The sequence below is a fragment of the Macaca fascicularis genome, chromosome 18, assembly GCF_037993035.2.
Source record: "Macaca fascicularis isolate 582-1 chromosome 18, T2T-MFA8v1.1".
Classification (NCBI taxonomy): Eukaryota; Metazoa; Chordata; class Mammalia; order Primates; family Cercopithecidae; genus Macaca; species Macaca fascicularis.
Genome location: NC_088392.1, coordinates 42,760,554 through 42,779,871, shown reverse-complemented (window position 1 = coordinate 42,779,871; position 19,318 = coordinate 42,760,554). Strand labels below are relative to the sequence as shown.

Sequence of the window (19,318 nt, the reverse complement as noted above, 5' to 3'; positions counted from 1 at the left end):
CTTCCAGCTCCCTCACAAAGAGGACCCTAGTGCAATACTGGCAAAGCTGCCAATCTCCTAGAATGAGGATTATTTTAGTAGAGATGGGATTTTTTCATATTGGTCGTCGTGGTCTTGAACTCCTGACCTCATGTGATCCACCAGCCTCAACCTCCCAAAGTGCTGGGATAGAGGTGTGAAGCTCCCCACCCAGCCTTCTTTGAGTTTTTTATGGTCACTGATAGGATCAACTCCCTTTCCCTAGATCGAATGCTTCCCTGTCTTCCTTAAATGCAGTTTACTTGTTTCTCTGTTTCCTGGCTTTTTATCTGTGTGTGTGTGTCATAGCTGGCACACATTCTTTTGATTATCAGCCTGCGTGAGGCCAACAAATGCCCTCTGTTAAAATGTAAAGGTTCAATATAGCTTGCAGAAGCCCCTGTGATCTGAACTGCAGGTTGTTAACCTGGTCATCTCATGGTCATCATAAAGTCTTATTGGCAGCTTTAGACTTTTTGATTCAGAACCTAAATAAACTGATTAAGGTGTTTCCATTCCTTCATAGGGCTTATGGGTGAAAAGATTGTGAATTATTCTATGTGTTACTTCAGGAAACTATTTTCGCTTGACAAATTTACCAGTGATTACCATTCATTTATGAAATCTGATAGTTCCTTTTTCTAAGTAATAGCAGTTTTATTTGAGCCATGCTCTGGTTCGGTCTCCCAGTCTGGAGTGCAGTGGAATGATGAAAGGTCACTGCAACCTCTGCTTGCCCAGCTCAGGCGATCCTGCCACCTCAGCCCTTTAAGAAGCTGGGTCCACAGGGGTGTGCCACAATGCCAGGCTAATTTTGATATCTTTTTCAGAGGTGGGGTTTCCCTGTTTTGCCCCGGCTGGTCTTCACCTACTAGGATCAAGCGATTTGCTTTCTTTGGCCTCCCAAAGGAGGATGGGTCATGAATACAGGATCATGCCCAGCGTTTTATTAAAACAACAACAACAACGACAATAAAGAGTTTATGTATTTGGAGTTATCAGTGTTACCTAATGGCTTGTGAATTTTTGTCTAATAAGTTCTTATCTACTTGATGATTTCCAAAAAAAGAAAGGAAAAAGGGAATCTCACATCTTTTTCCTTATTTATGATTACAACTAGGGTGTTATTTTAAAAACGATCAGTGAACAACCAAAAGATAATTGTTCCGAATGTGTTCATATCTTCTGAATTCTGAGGTGTCCTCCAGGCTGGGAGGTAGTGGTTGGGTGTGGGAGGTAAAATCACAGGTCCAGCACGTGACACCTACAGAATTCAAAGGCTCAACTTTGCACCAAGCTAAAGGTTCTGGTGTCCATTGGAAGTTTCATTCCCCAACCCGCATTGACTTTGCATTGGTCCTCCTCCCTCCAGATTTTAACTGCAAGGCAAGTCCTGAGTTCATCGTGGGGAGAATCTTTTCTTGTAGTCTCGAATTGCCTTGGCCATCAGCGGGGCCACTTTCTTGGCAGCCTGTTTCCGGGTTTTGGCCGCGAGCATCGCGCGCTCATTGCTGCTGCTTAGGCAGGGGTTGGCCCTCTTCTCAGGGAGCTGGTGAAGGACATTGCTGCTGCTGCTGTCTCTGCCACCACTGTCACTGCCCCTGCTGGAGGGAACGTGGCTGCTTACCGCAGGCTTTGGGGCTAGCTTGAGCTCTCCATTTTCAGGTTCAGCAGCTCCTGCAGACTTATCTTGCCTCCTTGAAGCATCATAAGGCGTCTTGGCCACAGAGTTGAAATAGATCATCTTTGCCTCTCTGCTGTTGGGGTTGTTTTCACGTGCAGATCGGATATTTGCTGTCAGTACTCTTAGTCGCTGCTCTCGGGTGTCCTGAACCCGCAGGCACAGCTCCCGCCAAGACTCTTGCTCCTGTGGCTTTCCTTCCTTGAAGTCCTGGAGACAATGAATCCTCCATAATTCATCTGTGTCCCCAGCGAGTGCGTGATTGTATTTCTCTCTGCGATACAGCTGATCAGGTGTCCACCCTTCCAGAACGGGTTCAAGATACGAGTAGGGGATCCCTTCCACATCGCTGAGGGTGTCGGGATTGTTTCTAAGGACCCGGATGCACTGCTGGCGCAGCGTCAGCACCTGGGGCTGGCAGGCAGGCCTGGAGCCCGAGTACACCTGCATCTTAGCATTCACTCTGCCTCCAGTGAAAGCAGTTTCCTCCTGGAAGGTTGGTGCAGTGAGTGCTTCTGGCTTTGCCTGGGAGGTCATGGAGTCAGAATCCAATAGCGAATGGTAGTTGGCCTGCATCCAGGCCTCTGAGGGGTCCCAGAGCTCTGAGAAGGCATGGCTGGGCACCGTTTTCAGCCCTGCAGAATCAGCACCGGCTGCCTGCAGCCTCTCTGACTGGCTTTCCTCGAAAGGAAGCAATTTCTTAGCTGAATCCCAGGACACACGAGTGCCCTTTGAATCGTTTGCTTTCCTTTGTTTATCTCCAAGTGCAGTGGTGGAAGATTCCCCAGTCTTTTTCCTTTGCTTCTGCAACTGGTCGTAAGTGTGGTATTTTTCAAATGACAGAGTGGGCTGCTCGAATTCCTCAGCCATATCTACCTCCTCCACCTCAGAGAGGGAGCTCATGGACCTTCTGCCCACATGAGCCGTTGGTGGCTTCCCCTCTTGAGTCTTTTGGTCATTGGAAAGCTGCTCTTTCTCCTCAGAGGACAGGCGGTGTGTCCCATTTCCTGGGTACGGGCCATCTAGACTGGGCATCTTCTTGTTCAAGTGTCTGTGATGAGGCCTATTTGGGTGACCGTCTGGAGCCACCACCAAGGCGGGGACATGCTGGCTGCTGCCAGCTCGTCCCCCTTCCTTGTCCTTCTTGGCGTCACCCGAGGACGGCCTGTCCCTGGCACTTTCCCGGAAGGGCATCCTTGGGGTTTCCTCTCTTAAGCGGGCCCAGGATGATTTCTCCCTGATCAAAGTAGGGGAGTGCCAATCGCCCTGGGCACACAAGGGACATTTTTCCTGGTGGAACGATTTGTGTCCCTTGCTGTGGCTTACAAGCGCTTCCCCCTGGGGTTGGCCCTGGCAGCCCTGACCCAGCAGAGGCCCGCCCTGAGCGGCGTGAGCATGGCCTCTTCCGGGTTGCTTCCCGGGCACAGCCGGCTCAGGGCCCTCGGGCGTCGGGAGGGGAGCGGTGTGCAATGGAGGGGCCCGATGGGGGCCTGAATCAGCTGGGGCCCTTCTGGGACGCTTTCTCTGGGCTCTGTGCTCGCGACTGGGAGACCTTCGGTGAGGTCTCTGGAGCCCCGGAGGTGTTCTGTGTGCTGTCCGTCTGTGCTCAGGACTGTCAGGTGGGCTCCTGGGGACCGTCCCGTTCTCTGGGAAGCCCCAGGCCTTTTCCTGGTCCTGAAGAGCCTCCCCATAGCGCTTTCGGGAAGCGCTCTCCTCGGGGTCCTGTGCATCAGGCCCGGTGTTTGGGTCCACAAGCACCAGCTTCTTCCACCGGGCCGCTAAGTCTCTGGCAAAGTCGCCCACGTGCTGGTGCTTCCGCAGGCGCTTCACCGTCTTTCTGATTCCAGTCTCCGCCAGGATGTCTGCCGTCATGGGCAAGGCGGAGAGTTTCTGCAAATATTTCTCTAGCTTTTTCGGGTCCGTCTTAGTGGTCAGATACACCTGCAGCTTCTCCACTGCGTGCAGCGTAATGGATCCTGCTGCCATCTCAGCAGAGCTGTGCAGGCGTCACTGTCCTGGAGGTCTCGGCTCTTTCCTCCGGGCGGCGGGACACGAAGCCAGGCAGCGACCTCGGGATGTGGAGTCACAGCCTGGAGCGAGCTCGGTCCTCGAAGCAGCGGACCACTGGTTCCGGGGCGCTGGTCCTTGCAGACCGTAGGCCTCATGACGTGGAGTCACCACCGCCTGGAGCAAGCTCAGTCCTCAGTGCAGCGGGCCACTTGGTCTGGAACGCCGGTCCTTGCAGACCGCTGAGCAAGTCTGCTTCTAGTCCTCGGGATGTGGAGCCATAGCTGGAGTGACCTCTGCGGTTTGCAGTCCTACACGGAATGCAGCTCTGGTGCCAGAGCTGGGCCTTATATGGCCCACGGCAGGCCCACACTCACGGCTCTAGCCCTAACCCTCTTAGCTCCTGGGCTGCCCCGCCCCAGTACGTACTCATGCCGTCAGCACAATGCAGACAATCGGGACGGTCCACGCCAGGTGGACTGCTGTGCCCCAGAGGTTGATTAGGTGAATTTCAGCCTCGACACACCCCACTGAGTTCTACCGTTGGCCTTCCATTATATCAGTTTCCGTATCTGTGGATTCAAAAAAAACGCAGACTGAGTCTTCTTGGGAGTAAAACAGAAAATAACACAGCAAGATAAAATCACAGAAAGAAGAACCAATACAGGATAACAACTCTTTACCTAGGACTGATGTTTTGTGAGGGGACTTTCAAACATTTGTCAAAACTGGGATTAAAAGACCAAAATAAAACCGTTTGATTTTATTTCTTAACATCTGCTCCATCAATTTCAAGACAGTTTTCAAGCACTGTCTTGCCCCAACCTTGTCCCTCAAGCCCTGATGGTTCTGGGAACTTAACAATTTCCATGAAATCTTTTTTTCCATTATTAACTGAAGAAAACTGGGTGCCGTTTGCAGAATTTTTAATACTAGGAAAGAAATAGAAGTCAGCAGGTTCCACATCATGACTGTAAGGTGGACGCCTCATGATTTCCCATTGAAACTTTTGCCAAACTGCCCTTTGTTCAGTGAAATGCAACAGCAAGAACTTTTTCATGATTAGGTAGAACTCTCTGATAATGGTTTTTCTGCTCATGCTTTGGCTAATTTTCTCAAAAATTCTGTTAGTAAGCCCATTTAATGATGGTTTGGCCCTTCAAAAAGTCATTTAGTCGTATCTTTTGAGCATTCCCCAAAACTGTTACCATGACCTCTTCCCTTGACTGGTCCTCTCTGTCTTTGACTGGAGTGCTGCCACCTTTTGGTAGCCATTGTTTTGTGCTCTTTCTTCAGGATCATCCAGTGTAGCCATGTTTTATCCCCTCTTACAAATCTTGGAATAAATATTTCTGGATCTTCTTCCACCTGTTTTAAAACTTTAAAGAAATTTTTACTCTTGTCTCTAGCTATTATTGTTGAAACAGATTTGGTATCTGGATCGGACTTTCGTTTTTCAGTGACAATTATTAAAACAGGATCATTTGAAATATAGTATCTATGTTTTTTTCTCTTCTGTTGTTACTTATTTGTCCTCTCAAATTAGGGAACACTTGGTCCTATGTTTCTGAGCATAGTTGACCAATTCTGACATTGTATGAAATTCAGCAAATGTCTTTTCTGGATCTGTAGACACTTCTTTTGAGATTTCTAGTATTTTGTTGGATTGTACAGCATTTGAAATTTAGGAAGTTTCCTGGCAGAGCCAGGAGATAATCAGGAAACAAACAAAAAACAAATTAGAACGTACAGGTATATATAGTCAAGCTTTTAGGTGAATATTAGATGCAGAGACTGTAAAAGAGAAGTATAGAAAAAACATTTAAAATAAGAGAATAAGAGATGTGTCCTTTTTAACTGTTTGTTTTTGAGATGGAAAGCTTAATGCAAAATTTGGATCTTATTACTGAAATTGAAATGAGCTCATGCAAATTAATCTCCATAGCACCCGTAAAAAGGAAATTAAAAGCACTAATGTTGCATGTGGTGTATATACAGTAACATTTCCTAAATATCTTCTCAGTCTAAAACTGGGAATGATATTCAATGCTTCCTTTTCCTCAGGCTATGGTATCATAGGATTCAATTTTGAATTTGATAATGGAGGTATATTTGTGGCACAATAGCCCACAAAGGAAATGAAAGAAGAAGAAAACCGCCAGATTATTGAAACATACAAATGAGACACCTAGATTAGATGTTCACTTCTGGGCCTTCTTTCTTTGTACACAGAAATTAATGGGCATGTACTTGTGTCCATTTCAGGGGCATACCATCTCTTACAGTTTAAATAGAACTTTTTTGGGGGGAGTGGCTCATTCTTAGTTTTTTTTAATTCAGAAGATAATTTTCTATGTTAATTTGAATGGCCTGGGCAGAAAGATGTAGATCTGGCCAACTTTATACCTTTAATTAAGAAATTTGTAAGACTGCATTTTGTGTTTTCAGTAACAGAAGCTCATCTTAAATATTTAACACTACATTTTGAATAGTGTTTTTAAAACTCTCTTTCCCTATTTTACTTGTACTGAATTCTGAATTTTTATCAATCTTATCTCAAAATAAAAATCATATTATTATTTTAAGACCTGGTCACCACAAGTAAAAGCTGCTTCACAGTCCACATAGTAGGAAAGCCTTTTTTTTTTTTTTTTTTTTTTTAATTGGAGATGGGAGTCTCCCTGTGTTGCCCAGGCTGCTCTCATCCTGGGCTCAAGTGATCCTCCCACCTTGGCCTCCCAAATTGCTGGGATTACAGGAGTGAGTCATGGTGCCCGACCATGGAAAGCCATTTTTGATGCAGCCTCATTACCAGACAGGGTTCTAAAGGACTCAAGTCAATCCCCATTATAGAGATAGACTGTTTTGCAAACTGAGATTCTAATAAAAAAAGAAAGTGGAAATTATTTTGATTGGAGTTGAAGTAGCTACCATTTTGCAGAAATGTAATCAAAACCCTAAGCAAGCCTCTCTGATAGGCTATTCTTTCAAAAGTATGATCAACATTGCTCAGATTTGTTTAGGATTAAGAATTAGACTTCTGTCTCAAGAATTAGAGCTTTTGCTTTCTTGTTTATCCTGATCAACTGTGTTAATTAGGTCAGTGGGTTACTGTTTAAATGATTCTCCAGGGATTCTAAAAAGGAGTTTGAAGGAAATAATTCTGACAAATGTTCCAACTTGCTTTTATTAGGGTTGCTATGAAACTCACTATCCTATCCATGGGTAGTAGAAAATAAACTGTATTTTTCTGTGTCTGTGTATGTGCATGTATGTGCACACATGGAGTATTTCTATAATACAGTGTAATTGATCCTCTAGAGTATAAACTGCTGAGTGATATCGCTGGGCCAACAGGTATGTGCATTTTTCTTTTTGATAGATTTTGTCAATTTGCTCTGCAAACGGGTTGTACCAAGTTACATTCCCACCAATTGTATCTGAAATACAATATTCTTTCAATACCTTACCAAATCTGGATGTAAAAATGTAAAAAAATAGCTGCACTTTAAAAAATTTGAGATTCTTATTGAAAGAAGCTTATTTTTGTACCAATAAGCTGAAGAAGTATGGACAATACTTAAGGTGGTTTCTTCAACTTTTATATGCATTGCAAATTATTATAAAACCCAAAAGAAAAATGGTAAAGAGAAATGTCTGCTGTAAATGAACATGTGAAGATTCTGAACACAGAAATGCCTGTGTTACTCTTCTGTTCAGTAAGTCTACTCCTGTAGTCACACTGGTGCAGCAAGGTTGGGTAGTAATAAGGTGTCATTGCTACTCTCCAAAGCAGAAACAGGCTCTGTCTGGGGGCTGGCAAAGCAGGCCCTCACAGTGCTATGTGTGATAACCAGTTCTTTTACCCCATCATTTCCATCTTGAATAGCTTCAAAATATTGCCTAGAAAGATTTATATTTTCAGTTAGACTATTTATTTTATATATCAAGGCACAATTTTATGTAGATTATTTATATTTATTTAAGACTTCTTTTATCTGCCCCCTCCCACCTTTTGCATTTTAAAACATCTTTATTCATATATCGTACAACTCACCATTTAACATGTACAATTCCATGACTTTCAGGATATTCACAGAGACATACTTCCATTGCCTTGATCAATTTTAGAACGTTTTCATTAGCCCAAAGAGAAATTCTGTACCCTTTACCTGCCATCCCCTCCACCCCCAGCCCCCTGCAGTTCTCCCATCCTCCCAGTCCTCTCCTCCCCACTTTTAAACGTCTCTTCCGGGATCTTTTTTTCTGTTCCTCTAATAAATCTACTGAGTTTTCCCTAATGAGTTTTTCATCCCACTAATGAGGGCCTTCCTCTGGGTATATGCGTGTCTGTGCACACATGGAGTATTTCTACAGTATAGTGTAATTGACCCTCCTCATCTTTAAGAAATTCAGCCAAACCCAGTGCAGTGGATCCAGTACTGAGGAGCACACAGAGGACACTAGCTACTTTTTCTCAGTGACCTAGTCATAGAAAATATTTGCACAAGTACATGTTTCAATTAGGAAGAAGCAAATGCTTCTAGAGTGAAGGATAGAGAGACTCTGAAATGCATGAGCAAAGCAACTAACAGCTGTTGGGCACCCAGCAATTACTATCCCTAAAATTGACTTAGCACCCCCACAGTTTTCAAAGCGCTTCCCAGGCTTTATTTCGTGTGATGTACAGGACACTGCATTAGAACCTCTAATATGGAGGGATATGGACCTTGTTAGAAATGGGACCAGTCAGTGTCCAATACAGTCTCTAGGAAAATGTAGATTACTTTCATGGCTCTTTAAGCCAATTTCCATCTTTGCATTCTCAAAGACTTTTACATGCATATAAAATAGATTAGCTTTATTTAGCTTTATTGCAACTATTCAGCAATTAAAAGACATAATCTCTTGTAAGACATACTACTCCTGGTGCAGCAGGGTGACTAACCTTTTGAAGGAGGTCTAGCCAGTAACAGCTTTGAAATGGTCACTAATATTGTGGGAAATTAAGCTTGAGAAATTGTAAAAGACATCATTCATTTGTTACTGAGTTAGGTCAACTAGGAAAGAATGGCTGGTAGCCATAGTTGTTTGTTTCTGGCAAGTTTGGCACGCAGGTTTTGGTAAATTAAAATAGTGGCTGTGCAGGGTATGAATCTTAGGAAATAATATTAAAGTAGTGGATTATCTCTGGTCTGGAGTGAATATAAATGGGTGGGAGAATGATGAGGAGGAGTTGATGAAGGGAGGAGCATTGACCCAGAAGCCAAGATTCTGCTTTCAACTATTTGGGCTTTTCAGCAAATCCTTAATTCTTACAGATCTCAGGTTCCTGAGATTCAGATGATCTCCAGGGCCCCCTGAGATTCAGTAATTTCTAGGTACCTTTTAGACTTAAAATTCTGGACCAAAACTCCAAACATAGGTTTGAGACTATAAATTTACAAATATATCCCATCTATCCTATTTCTGCCTATTTAATATGCAGTTATAATTTTATTTTGCAAACTTGATATGGACTGAATTCTATGATGGTTATCATTTTTATTATGCAAACAATGGTCACCTCGGAATGACCTCAATTTCATGAAGAGCTCCCCCTCCTAATACACTAGATGGCACTGTAGGTGAGGCAAAGTTAATTACAAAAAAAAAGGAGGGAAAAACTGTGATGGCCAATGTTAATTTTGGCAAATTAGAAAGGGTTCAGTCTTCACCAAGAGCTGTCATGTCAACATCTTCAGAAAGACGAGTGGAAACTACAAATGTCAGATATCTTTAATATCAAAATACTATCATTTTGTATAGTGGCTTTCAAACTTTTTTTTACTGTGACCAACTGTAAGACATCTTAGACTGAAATTCAAAATTATCTCCCTCACATATACCTACACACAAATGCAACAAAAGTTTCCTGACTCAATACTAAGCCTTCTTACCTGTTATGCATTCTGCAATAATTCTATTTTATTCAACTATGCTTCTTATAACTGATTAAGTTGACTTTATGACCTATAGTTCGAAAAAAAGTGATCTAGTAAACCTATCAAGAAATATCAATCTTCTTACCACAAAATCGTATGTGAATAAATATAAACAATTTTTATTATTCAATTATACCTTAATAAAGCTGAGGGGGAGGGAAGAAAATAGAATGAGAAGAAAATTAAATCAACATTTAATGGGAAAAATAAATACAGAAATAGTCTCTACTTGGCATTTGTCACCATGCCAGGTGCTGTGGGCAACTGGAAGTATTTAATGCTATTTCTGTTTTCTGGGAAAAAGAAGTTACTTTAAGAGACATTAGAGAAGAAACCTGTAAGGCACTTTGAAATTGTGCCCAGATAGACCAGAAAACCATAGAAACAGATAATTTACATGAAAATTTCATGGAATAGCTGGAAAATTTCTAACTCTCTACTTTAATATGGGGAAAATTACATACTGTTGGACAAAAGTAGTCACCAAAAATAGATGTGTATTTCGTTCATATAAAGTTCAAAAATGAGAAAAGTGAACAAAGGTATTTTTTAAGAATACAGACATAGTTGGTAAAAATCAGAAAGAAAAAGTGACTGATAAGCACAAAATTCAGGCTGGTCATTATCTCAGGGGGGAGGGAGGGGAACCATCTGCAGGGAACACCCAAGGGGGCTTCTAAGATATTGAAGGTGCTCTGGGTCATAATCTGGGTGGTGTTTGTTTATTATTAAAAATGAATGGATGTGTTATACACTCATATAAATCATATATATATATATATATATCTCACAATAACAGAAAATATAGCAAAGAAGACTACTGTAATTGCCTTCTTGATTCTTTCTCTCTTGGTAATTTGTTTTTGGGTTTGTTAACCATTCCCCCCATCACCGCTGTCTTCAAGGACAGAGATAGAAATGTTCCCAGTGACATTGTTTCAGAGCAGACTGTTGTATGCTTTTAAAGCTCTCCTTAATGTTATCAGATCTGTCATTGAGGATTAATTTGGATTTTAGAAATAGCCAAATCTCCTAACAGTATTTGTAAATTGGAAGAGACATACATTTACATAACAATAGAAGATTGATTAAGTTATGGTACATTCTCTGCATACATTAAAAATCAAGTATCATAAAAACATTTAATGCCTTGGAAAAATATTTATAAAATATTATTTTAAAAAACAAGTTATCAAATCACATGAGAGTACCACTTTGTAAGAAGACTTAAAAAAATATAGGCTGGGTGGAATGGTGCACACTTGTAGTCCCAACTACTTGGGAGGCTGAGGTAGGAGGATCACTTCAGCCCAGGAGTTCAAGGCCAGCCTGGTAACATGGTGAGATCCCTATCTCTAAACAAATAAAATTAAACTTTAAGAAAGAATGTGACCAAAATGTGTTTTTTTTCTCATGGTTTTACACATTGGACCAGTTTTCTACCATGATTATTTTTGTAAATGCAGCTTGGGGGAAGACTGTGGTCATTAATCTATAATGAATACAATTTTATAATAAGAGTTTCAGAAATTTTTTGGGCAATGGAATAAGAATCTGATCTGCCAAGGAACTAATTTGAAACCATAAACATCCATTTAAATACAGTAGTACTGACATGTATGTTTAAAAATTAGTCACTGTTTTTTAAAAAATAGAATTTATTTTTTAGCACAGTTTTAGATTCACAACCAAATTGAACAAAGTATAGCGAATTCCCACGTACCTCCCCTCTCCACATGCTCACCTTCCCCCACTGTCAACATCCCAAAATACAATTACATGTTGTTAAATCGATGGATCTACACTGGCATCATTATCAACCAAAGTCCATTTTACATGAGGGTTCATGCTTGCTGCTGTATATTCTGTGGGTTTGGACAAATGTATAATGGTGCATATCTGTCACTACAGTATATCATATAGAATGGTTTCGCTGCCCTAGAAATCTTGTACTCTACCTGTTCATCCCTTCCTCCCCACAACCCCTAGCAATCACTTATCCTTTTACTGTCTCTATAGTTTTGCCTTTTCCAGCATGTTATATATTTGGAATCATACAGTATATAGGCTTTTCAATTGGCTTCTTCCACTTAGTGATATGCATCTAAATGTTCTTTCATGGTTTGATAGCTCATTTCTTTTAGCTCTGAATAATATTCCATTGTCTGAGTATACCACAATTTATCTATCCATTCACCTACTGAACGACATCTTGGTTGCTTCTAAGTTTTGGCAATTATGAATAACATCCCTGTGCCAGTTTCTCTGTGAGCATAAGTTTTCAACTCATTTGGGTAAATACCAAGGAGTGCAATTGTTGGGTCAGAGTAATTGCTAAGAGTATGGTTAGTCTTTACTTTAAAAAAACCTGCCAAAGTGTCTTTCAAAGTGTTTGTACTGTTTTGCATCCCACCAGCGATCAATGAGTTTCTGTTGCTCTACATCCTTGCCAGCATTTGGTATTTTGGATTTTCACCATCCCAGTAAGTGTGTAGTGGTATTTCACTGTTGTTTTAACTTTCCATTCCTTGATGACGTAATGTTATCTTTTCATATGTTTGGTTACCATCTCTATATCTTCTTCTGTGAAGTGTCAGTTCATTGTTTTGCCTGTTTTTAAGTGGATTTTTTTTTTTTAGTGTTGAGTTTTAAGAGGGTTTTTCTGTGTTTGTGTATTTTGGATACCAGTCCTTTATCAGATACATCCTTTGCAACTATTTATCTCATTCTGAATCACTACATTTTATGTCATCTATTTTATAGGTTCGAGGATTATATTTTTAAATCTCTTTTTCTTTTGGACTTCTGAGAGCCCTGAGTTTTATTTATTTTAGACTAAATTCAAAGCAACAACTAGCTTTTGAATGGCAGAGAGCAAAATCAGTCAAACAAATGGTAGTTACTATGCTCCCTTCACAAACATTTTGAAACACAGGTTGCCTTATTTGTTGTGTTTTCTAGCACACTGAATAAGGGATTATCATCTTAAGCAACAAAACTTTCTATTTGAATTCTTTTGGATGGATATGTTTATAAAATAGGTTACCTGCCTACTTACATTGCAAATACTGAGCATAACTGAACCTCTTCATTATGACTTTAAATAATAAGATAAGAGAATACTCTAAAAAACAAGAATAAGATGCTATGAAAAAAGAAAGAATCAGAGAATAAGAAGAAGCTCCTGGAAATTAAAAATGTTATTATAAATAAATTCTGCTAAATAATACTTCTGCTAAAAAATAAGGTCAAGGAAATTGCTCAGAATATAGAACAAAAGAGACAAAGGAATGGAACACTGTGGAAAAAAAAACTTTAAAAATCTATTCAGGATATCTCCTATCCAATTAATAGGTATTCATAAAATTAAACCAGAGAAAACACAGGGAAATAATTTACCAAAGAAATAATAAAGAAGCTTTCAAAAAATGAGAATATGAGGATTTCTAGCTTGACAATGGCTAGGCAGTGAACAGAAAATGATCCACACCAAAGAAATTGTGTAATTTTAGAACCCTAGGTTTAAAAATGAGATCCTAAAAGTTTCCTGGGAAGAAAAATTACATTACATGCAAAGGATCAGGAATCATAATGGTAATGTTATACCTTTTCAGGCTGTCAAGCTTGAAGTAAAATAAAGACACTTTCAGGCATACAAATTCTTCCATTTATCTCCCATACACCTTTACTCAAGAGAATGTGTGCTATTAAAACAAGAGAGGGACCAGAAGAGAAAGACTCAGTTTCTAGGGGATCCAATGCAAGAAAATGTCAAAGGGAAATCCCAGAAACAGCATCTATTGCAGGTCTAAGAGTCATTCTCTAGAGCAGAATGGGAGGATAGAGGCTCCAAGAGGGAAGCAAGAGGTGAGTGAGTAGAAAGGACACAAAATCTATGTATTTGATGGCATGGAAAGTGATATGAGATGTGTTAGTGTTTTAATTATTAATAATAGGTATGTTGGAAAGTAACCTAATAAAAATGGGGTGGTTATTCATTTCAAAAAAATGTACAGAAATGGAAAAGTAACCATGGTATTTTTGGCTCCACTGTGAACAACTTTTACATGGTCCTAATAATGTAATCAGCAAATACTGATCCAACTGTAGGGAAGGATAGTTTGAAAAGGGTGTAAGACAGCTTAGTTCTCATCTATCTTAAAGGAAGTGAATAGTTAATGCCTAACACACATATCATGAAACACTGATGTATTATTTAGAAACATGGTAAAAATAATTAAGGTTGTTCCCTCTAGGGCAAGGGTGTCCAAACTTTTGCTTTCCCTGGGCCACTGTGGAAGAAGAATTCCCTTGGGCCACACATAAACTACACTAACACTAACGGATAGCTGATGAGCTAAAAAAAAAAAAAAAAAACTCATAATGTTTTAACAAAATTTACAAATTTGTGTTGGGCCACATTCAAAGCTATCCTGGGCCACAGACAAAAAAGTAGAGAGGTGATTGCCAGGGGCTGGGGGCAGGGGAGACGTGGAGTTACTCTTTAATGGGAATGAAGTTTCAATTGGGGAAGATGAAAAATTTCTGGAGATGGATGGTGGTGATGGTTGTACAGCAATGCGAATGTATTTAATGACACTGAAATGTACACTTAAAAATGGTTAAAATGATGGCCAGGTGCAGTGGTTCACACCTGTAATTCCAGCACTTTGGGAGGCTGCAGCGGGTGGATCACCTAAGGTCAGGAGTTCGAGACCAGCCTGGCTAACATGGCAAAACCCTATCTCTACTAATAAAGTACAAAAATTAGCCAGGCATGGTGGCAGGCGTCTGTAATCCCAGCTACTCAAGAAGCTGAGGCAGGAGTAATCGCTTGAATCTGGGAGGCGGAGTTTGCAGTGATCAGAGATCACACCACTGCATTCCAACGTGGGTGATAAGAACAAGACTCCTTCTCAAAAAAAATAAAAATAAAAATAAAAAAATAAAAAAATAAAAAAAATTTTAAAATGGGCCGGGTGTGGTGGCTCATGCCTGTAATCCCAGCACCTTGAAAGGCCAAAGTAGGAAGATTGCTTGAGGCCAGGAGTTTCAGAACAGCTTGGCCAACATTGTAAGACTCCCATCTCTACAAAAAATATAGAAATCGGCCAGATTAGTTTTATTTAAGTGGTAGTGTGCACCTGTAGTCCCAGCTACTGGGAGGCTGAGGCAGAAGGATCACCTGAGCCTGGTGAGTGCAGGGCTGCCATGATCCCTGATCACACCACTGTACTCCAGCCTGGGCCACAGAGTGAGACCCTGTCTCAAAAAAAAATTTAAAAAGAAAAAAATGGTCAAAATGGTAAATTTTATATTACGTATATTTTACCACAATAAATAAAGCAATATTAGAAAAAAATTTAATAATTATTTGATTTTCAAGTAATTATATGCATATTTTAATTTCATTACAACATTAATTTTTAGAAAGCTCTGCATGAAAGCCTGAAAAGTGTTTTTTGGTTTTTGGTTTGCTTGTTTTTCTTTTTCCTTTTCTGTTTTTTTTTTTTTTTTTTTTTTTTTTTTTTTTTTTTTTTTTGAGACAGAGTCTCACTCTGTCACACAGCCTGGAGTGCAGTGGCAAGATCTTGGCTTGCTGCAACCTCCACCTCCCAGGTTCAAGAGATTCTCATGCCTCAGCCTCTTGAGCAGCTGGAATTACAGGTGCATGCCACCACCACTGGCTAATTCTTGTATTTTTTGTAGAGATGGGGTTTTACCATGTTGGCCAGGCTGGTCTCGAATTCCTGACCTCAAGTGATCCGTCCACCTTGGTCTCCCAGATTGCTGGGATTATAGGTGTGAGCCACTGCACCCAGCCACTGTAAATTGTTTGTATGTGTCATGAATATAAGTGTCCACAGATTTTATGATATAATTTAGGCCACACAAAGACCTTTTATGGCTTTTGTCTAGTTCTTACCTATATTCTCCTTAGATAAAGATAGATAAGTTATTTTCAAATAAGGGAAGTATTAGTGAACATGATTATTTTGTGAATACATTTCGGGGCAATGTGAGATACCAGATTCCTAAATGTAGCACATTAACACTGTGAATAAATGCATGGATTCATCTAGTTTGAGCAAAGACCTTATTATACAGGAGTTGTCCTTTTATGGCCTCTGCTATTCTCAATGGCTATTCTAAATGCTTGCCTGTGCAGTCACCCCTGAATGGTTTGTGGGAACTCATCTCTGCATTTGGCAGGGACTGGGTGGGGCTCTGAGTGAACTAGAGATATAGTAGCAGGTAAGTGCCTGTGTTGTCACAGATGATTTCTGGCTCGCAGCTGATTATCTTTTTCTAATCACTTTCCTTAACCTGGTCCCAATAGTAGTAGATGTGCATTTGTTTCCTCACGATTATAAGCAATAAAAGGCCGATTGGCTCGGCAGGAAGAAGTTCAAGTGGTAAAGAGCAATCCTAATTCAAATCATTGTCCCTTAAGTTTACAATTGAGAAGGCAGCTGTAAGAAGAAAATAATGATGAAAAACAACTTTATGTGTCCTTAGAGACTTCAAACTGCTTTCCAGCCTTTAAGTCATGCTGCTTGGTTTTGACAGGTTACATTTACCTTCCAGGGTTTATTGCTGTAAGAGCAGTGTTATTTTTTGTTGTCATCCTACCTAAATTTTCCTCTTTGTTCACAGTGCGAGATAAGGACAGAAGCACGACGAAAAAATCTTCTCATTTTGATTTCACATTATTTAACACAAGAAGGGTATGTTACATTCCAAACATTTATAGAGATGTTTCCTCTTTCTCTGCTCTCTACTTTTCCAGATACATACTTTTAAATACAATACACTTTCTTGTTTTGAGCAGTTCTATATTTACAAAAAATCAAGCAGAAAGTACAGGGTTCTGTACACCCCTTCCCTTTTCCAGTTTCCCCTCCCAGTGACATCTGTATTGATGTGGTATATTATTACAGTTGACGGGCCGATACATTATTAACTGAAGTCCATAGTTTACATTAGGGCATACTCTGCGTTATATTGTGCTGTGAGTTTTGACAAATGCATAATGGCCATGTATCTGCCAATATGGTACCATACAGAATCATTTCGCCATCCTAAAAATCCCCTATGTGCCACCAATTCCTCCTCCTGCCCCAGCAACCCAGACATACACTTTTTCTTTTTTGAGATGGGGTTTCATTCTGTTGTCCAGGCTGGAGTGTAATCATGGCTCACTGCAGCCTCTAACCACATCCCCCTGCTCCCAGCCTCTCCAGTAGCTGGGATTGCTGGTGTGCACCATCATGCCTGGCTAATTTTTGTATTTTTTGTAGAGACAGGGTCTCACCATGTTTTCCAGGCTGGTCTCGAATTCCTGAGCTCAAATGATCAGCCCACCTCAGCCTCCCAAAGTTCTGGGATTACAGGTGTGAGCCAGTGCCTCTGGCCTCAGACGTATGCTTTTATTGCCTCATTTACTTAGGTATTTTTCACATTATATATTGAAAACTTTTTCAACAGGTCTATCCAGTACATAAAGTACTTTTCCTTTCCTCTACACATTTGAAGATAGGACAGAAATGAGGTTTCTCTGTAGTCTCACTGCTGGCTATGTACACAAGATAACTTTCTTAATCAGTTTTCCTTTCCTGAAAATAAAGGTATTGCATTTACTTGGACAACCTAAGCCCAGCTCTCTTCTTCCTCGCAATACCCATTCTATAACTGGCAGGGTGAGGAAATTTAAAAACTTTTGGGTTTGGCCACCTACCTCATTGAAAACACACAAGCAGTTACAGTGTTGGATGGTATAAGAGGAAGAGAGCTGCTCCACAAAGTGTTTGAAGGGCACTATCTACTTTATATTCACTTTTCTTTTCAAATTTCAGTCAGGAAGAAAACATGTAGGTTTCAGACTAAGAGCTTACAAACTTTTTTTTTTTTTTTTTTTTTTTTTTAACAGATGGGGGTCTCACTCTGTTGCCCGGGCTGCATGATCATAGTTCACTGCAACCTCTAACTCCTAGGTTCAAGGAATCCTCTCAGCTCAGCCTCCTGAGTAGCTGGGACTACAGGCACATGCCACCATGTCCAGTTAATATTTAAATTGTTTTTAGAGACAGGATCTTGCTGGTGCTCAGGCTGGTCTTGAACTACTGGCTTCAAGTGATCCTCCTGCCTCAACCTCCCAGTCACTGAGATTAGGGCTTTAAAACTTTTGAGTTAGAGCAGTGGTTCTCAATTAGGGTGATTTTGTCCCTTGGGGGATACTTGGCAATGCTTAGAGTTCTTTTTGGCTGTCGCACTGGCATCTAGTGGGTAGAGGCCAAGGATACTGCCAAATGCCATCTGACGCACAAGACAGCCCCTACGACAGATAATTATCTGGCGTTGAATGTCAACAGCGCCAAGATGGAGAAATCTGGAGTTAGAGCAAGAAAAACCAATCAATTTTTGATATTTTCCCAAAAAGTCTGATAAGCATCTTTTCCTCCATTAAACAAGGGAGCTACTGGAACTAAAAGTCAGTTTTGAGGTTCCAGTGACCCTAGTCCTGGAGAGGCACAAAGGAAAAAAGTGAGGAGGGCAGGAGGCAGTTGACAAGGAACTGAGAGTTCCCATTGTTTCTCTTACCCATGCCAGCAACCACTGCTTTCAATAAACCTATTGCCCCCTAGAAGGGATGACCATTTTAGAGACTTTGAGGAATTTTTCTCCACATTTTATAGTAGATATTGGGGTATCTATTTTATACTTGAAGAAATTCAGGCTTAGAATAGTCAAAGATTGTGTCAGGAGGTCACCTGGGTCTAAGTGGGAGAACTTTCCAGGCCTATCCTGACCCAAAAGCCTTCCAGGTCCTTATTTTTTTGCTCCAATGTTGAAGATTGCTTTTGCTTGAGGATCACATCAGAAAAATCATAATGCGGGTGGGCTATGTTTTTTGAGGTTTTTGTTTTGAATGATGATTTTTTTTTTTTTTTGAGGCAGAGTCTCGCTCTGTTGCCCAGGCTGAACTGCTGTGGCATGATCTCAGCTGGCTGCAACCTCTGCCTCCCAAGTTCAAGTGATTCTCCTGCCTCAGCCTCCTGAGTAGCTGGGATTATAGGCGGCTGCCACCATGCCCGACTAATTAATTTTAGTAGAGACGTGGCTTCACCATGTCGGCCAGGCTGGTCTCAAACTCCTGACCTCAGGTGATCCATTCACCTCAGCCTCCTAAACTGCTGGGATTATAGGTGTGAGCCACCACATGCAACCTAGAATCACCATCTTTTGGTCTTTTTTTTTTTTTTTTAATTTCGATGACACAGCCCTTAAGAGATCCTGAGAACATGTGCCCTTAAAGTCTTTTAAAGAAAATGAAATCTCTGCAATTGTACTTAAGCATTTTAAAAATCATTTGTGTCATTAAAGAATCTGGGGTTCTTGTTTTTTGCGTTTTTTTCCCCCAAAATTTCAGATATATGCATTTGGTAGTTTCTTTCAGCACTCCGTACCATCCTGAGTAGCAAACAAATCACGTTGTAGCTAGATTTCTGAATGGAAATGAGAAATTGAATTCTCTATGGACTTTTAGTTTTATGGGGGAGTTTTGGTTGTGTTTCTTGATTTTATTTCAGCCAAACATGTCTGCTTTTGATTTTTTTTAAAAAAGTAA

At 40.6% G+C, this 19,318-nt stretch overlaps 2 protein-coding genes across 9 annotated transcripts in view; one reads left to right on the top strand and one right to left on the bottom strand.

Moving 5' to 3' along the window:
- Positions 1-19,318, top strand: part of KATNAL2 (katanin catalytic subunit A1 like 2) — a 167,000-nt gene that overhangs the window by 92,432 nt on the left and 55,250 nt on the right. For 7 of the 8 annotated variants that reach the window (XM_074022382.1, XM_045377721.2, XM_074022383.1 and 4 more), the window contains one exon: positions 16,348-16,418. The exons of the other annotated variant lie outside the window; for it this stretch is intronic. In XM_074022382.1, the coding sequence (XP_073878483.1) occupies positions 16,348-16,418 (71 nt within the window). The remainder of the gene's footprint in view (positions 1-16,347; positions 16,419-19,318) is intronic. 8 annotated transcript variants of the gene reach the window in all.
- Positions 726-5,855, bottom strand: ELOA2 (elongin A2). Its single transcript, XM_005586763.4, has one exon. The coding sequence runs from the start codon at positions 3,683-3,685 to the stop codon at positions 1,418-1,420; it is 2,268 nt and encodes a 755-aa protein (XP_005586820.3). The 5' UTR covers positions 3,686-5,855; the 3' UTR covers positions 726-1,417.

Excerpts from the sequence above, each read along its gene's own strand:
- ELOA2 (XM_005586763.4), bottom strand. The coding sequence starts at position 3,685 with ATGGCAGCAGGATCCATTACGCTGCACGCAGTGGAGAAGCTGCAGGTG.